Source organism: Malania oleifera, chromosome 5 (genome assembly GCF_029873635.1).
Source record: "Malania oleifera isolate guangnan ecotype guangnan chromosome 5, ASM2987363v1, whole genome shotgun sequence".
Classification (NCBI taxonomy): domain Eukaryota; kingdom Viridiplantae; phylum Streptophyta; class Magnoliopsida; order Santalales; family Ximeniaceae; genus Malania; species Malania oleifera.
In genome coordinates, this window is record NC_080421.1 from 38,513,222 (window position 1) to 38,517,430 (window position 4,209).

The 4,209-nt window shown below is 35.9% G+C and overlaps 1 protein-coding gene across 1 annotated transcript; it reads right to left on the reverse strand.

The window, feature by feature from the left end:
• Positions 1–411: 411 nt before the first annotated feature.
• Positions 412–2,529, reverse strand: LOC131155930 (LRR receptor-like serine/threonine-protein kinase FLS2). Its single transcript, XM_058109388.1, has one exon. The coding sequence runs from the start codon at positions 2,527–2,529 to the stop codon at positions 412–414; it is 2,118 nt and encodes a 705-aa protein (XP_057965371.1).
• Positions 2,530–4,209: the final 1,680 nt, after the last annotated feature.

A 4,209-nucleotide genomic window follows, 5' to 3' on the forward strand; every position in this document is an offset into this window, starting at 1 on the left:
TGGTGCTAATATAAAAATGTATTTAAAAAAAAAAAAATACTATACTTCTTATTCTCCATCCTATTTAAATTAATTGAAACTATCAGATCTTTCGAAAATTGTATCCCAGATCATGGAATTAAGCCTTAAAATAAATAAACAAATGATACGATGATTCACTTAAGAAACAAAAGCAAAAGCTCGACTAAATAAACAAATAAATAAATCCAAGGACCCAAAAAAGCATGTGATAGTGGTCATAAAGTTCACATTCTTTTATCAAAATATATTTTGCACCCAACAAAAAGAAAGATTAGGACTGTAGGACATTTCTTTTGAGGCAAAGTCTTATTGACGACAAGGCTTCACATGAGCTCGTGGGTAGGCAGACACGAAAACAACGTAGAGCATAAACCATCAGTCTAGGAAGACCTAATCACCACTGCAAGGAGCCAGTCCCGCTGCATTTCCACACAAGCCTGCGTTTTCGCTGTAAGCTGATGCCGGTGCTTCTCTGAAAACGGCGCCGTTTGGGATTGGACCAACCAGTTTATTATAGGAGAAATCAATGGACTCCAGGCTAGTCATGTTGGACAGCGATGTCGGGATTCTCCCCGAGAGAATGTTATGGGAAACATTGAGGGCCTCCAGTAATGTAAGCTTCCCCAGGCTTTGAGGAATTGTTCCTGAGAATGAGTTGCTGCTGAGATCCAAGCCGTTTCGCAACATAGTTAAGTTGCCGATCTCTGTGGGTATGCTGCCGGTGAGGCCATTTCTGCTCATATTTAGTGTCAATAAACTCTTGCAATTTCCGAGCTCTTCGGGAATGGATCCTGTGAATTGGTTACTCGACACGTCCAGATAGTTGAGGTTAGCTAAATTGCCAAAACTCGGAGGGATCATGCCGGAGAACAGATTGTTGCTGAGATTAACATACAAGAGTGTTGGATGGACTCCGAACGTGTTCAAAATATTTCCGGTTAATCGGTTGCTATCGAAACGGACTCTAATTAGTCCTGAGCAATTCCTCAAGCAATCCGGCGGCGACCCAGTAAAACTATTGGTATTCACTGTTAAATATTGTATGGAAAAACCATTGCATAGTTGGGGTGGCAGTACTCCTGAGAAGTTGTTGTTTGAAAAGCTAACGAAGCTTAAAAATTTGCTGTACCTCCCAAAATTCTTTGGAATATGGCCTGATAGTTTATTGAACGCGACAGAGAATCCTTCTAGGTTACTTAGGCCAGAAATGGTCTCAGGCACCACTCCTTGGAGCTGATTAAAGCTTAAATCAAAAACGGCAATGGAGGAAAGATTTCCAACTTCCGAAGGAATTGTGCCACTAAGATTGTTGCCGAAAAGTTGTAATGTGTTGAGGCTTCTGAGATTCCAGAGTGTTGGAGGAATAGGACCATCGAGCTGGTTTCCCGAAAGGTCTAATGACTCCAGCTCTTTCAATTCCCCAACCTCCGAGGGGATGGTGCTAGATAGTTTATTGTTGTATAGAAAAAGGTACTTCAGCTTTTTCAGTAGGCCTATTTGTGGCGGAATCCTGCCAGTAAAGTTATTGTTTTGAAGTTGTAAAGAGATTAAGTTGGTCCAATTGGAGAGCAGAATAGGTGATATAATCCCAGAAAGAAAGTTATCTGATAAACCAAATTCAGATATTTTCATTAGATTGGTCAAGGACAAAGGCAAGATCCCAGTAAGGGAATTCACAGCTAAAGCCAAGTAGGTAAGATTGGTACAACGGCCAAGCTCAGCTGGAATTGTCGAGTTCAAGTGATTCATTGCGAGGTCTAGCTTGTGAAGGTTTCTTAGTTTGCCTAATGAAGAAGGAATCTTTCCCTCAAATGAATTGTTGTATAGTTCAATGATTTCGAGGTTAGAAAGTAAACTAATCTCTTCAATAATAGAATCACTAAAGTTATTACGTCCAAGACGAAGTTCTTTGAGATTGAAAAGGTTCGCAATATCTTTTGGCAACGGTCCTTGAAATAAGTTGTCAGTGAGATTTAAGTATTCAAGCATGTCCAGCTTGGAAAATACCAGTTTGTGTATTGTTCCAACTAGTTTATTTAGCGATAGATCAAGGTACTTTAAGTTACGACACTCCAATATGAACTTTGGGAACTCGGATTTAATTTTGTTATAAGAAAAACTTAGGTAAGTAAGCGAAGGAAAACCAGAATTGTTTGACCACTCTACAAATTCAAAGTAATTTGCTCCAATGTCTAAATAGTTTAGCATTTGAAGATTCATAATTTGGTATGGGATGGTACCTTCAAAATTGTTATTGCACAAACTAACATACCGGAGCTGGGTCAATTCCCAGAATGTCGAAGGAATATTGCCGGTGAAATTATTACTGCTGAAGTCCAAATACACGAGCTTTGAGAGTTCGGAAATAGTTGATGGTAATAATCCTTTGAAGTTGTTGTTGCTGAGGTTGAAACGTTCGAGATTTGGAAATGAAGTGAAGCTAAAAGTTTCAAGTGTTCCGGTGATCGTGGCATTGAATAGATTTATCTCTATAATGGAATGAACCATGTTGCAAGTAACACCAATCCATAAGCAATGGTTTGTGAGGTTGGATTGGGACCAAGAAGTAAGAGAAGAAGAAGAAGACAAGCTAAGCTTCCATTTTATCAAAGCTTCTGCTTCTGGTTTTGTTGCTAATGTGATATTCAATGCAAGTAAGGAGAGAAAGAGAAAAGGAGAAAAAACAAAAGAAGGCTTCCAAAGCATTTTCTTGCCTAACAACTTTTGCTAGCTCTAGACTCTTGAGTAATTAATTCCACGGATCGGTTTTCTTTTATAGATGTCATTATGTGCAGGAACAAAACCGCGCACATAGAAAATAGAGAGAGATTTAAGGTGATTATCTTTAAAAATCGATAAATACAATCATAATATAGGAGAGGGGGAGGTCTTAAAAGTCTTGACAATGTCCAACAAAAACTTATTTTTAATATATATAGGGCGGAATACTACCCCTGTAAGTTTCTTTTAAAAAAGGGAGGGGAGCTCTGCGTACATAAGTGATTAGTATATATGCATCTTATTTATTTATTTTTATAATGAAATTAGATAGGAAAAGGGAAAAAAATCTTACGCAAGCGCACATCCACATGCACATGCACATACTATACAATGAAACGAGTCATTTTACCGTCCTATTTAACATATTATTTAGCTTGTTCCCACCTTTTCTTTTTAGCAGAGGAACATTTTATTCTAATTAATATTTAATTTATGAGTATAATCTCCAAGTCTTAAATATGGATTTTTGCACTATTTGTTGCATTTAGTCATAGAACTATGTGAGAAAATGAGTTTTAAACAATACGGTGGAAAGACTTTTATGACTAGTATGAAACATTGAATTTTTGCAGACTTTGAGAAGGTTTAAAGTCGATCCATGTCAATTTTACAATGTAAACAATAGTAAATATAGTAAAACAAAAATATGAAAGCCAACAAGTGAATAAATTTCCTTGTATTATCTTGTAACCACGGTATTCCTCCGCCAAAAGTGATGGTATATTAATAAATAAATGGAGGTACCGCCCTCTTTTTTTTTAAAAAAAAAAAAAAGAAAAAAAGAAAAAAAGAAAAAAAAAGTGAATAAATTTCATTCTTATATCCTTATGCCCTCACTACGAATTGTACACATCAGACCATTAAGCCATTAAATGGAGGTTACTCATTATACATAACATGTCTTATTGATATGACTGAAGTTATTCTTTTGTTACTATTTCGATTGTTTGGAATGTTTTAATTTTAAAGATATTCTACAATCACAAAACACACCTGATGCACTCCTCCACTTTGCCCTGTCTGTTTTAGTTTTATGTATTGCATCTTCTTCAATTTCCCCTTCAACTTGCGTAATAGATCAAAGATATCTAAATCTATTAGTACTGTTAATATCTTGATTATCAAGTTTATTATTCTCTCTATTGCTACTCCTAATATTACTGAAATTATAATTCATATATTTTGTTTTATTCTTACTTATCCTTTAAGCCCTTTAGACTTTAATGTGACTTTCTAAAGTTCTAACTTAGATTCCACTCTACTCCTACTATCATCAATCAACACAATATCATCTGCAAACAACATACACCAAGGGATTTCATTTTGGATATTCTTAGTTAGTTCATAAATTACTAAGGTAAAAAATTAAGGACTCAAAGTAGAACCTTGATATACACCTACTGTGAT

Excerpts from the sequence above, each read along its gene's own strand:
- LOC131155930 (XM_058109388.1), bottom strand. The coding sequence starts at position 2,529 with ATGGTTCATTCCATTATAGAGATAAATCTATTCAATGCCACGATCACC.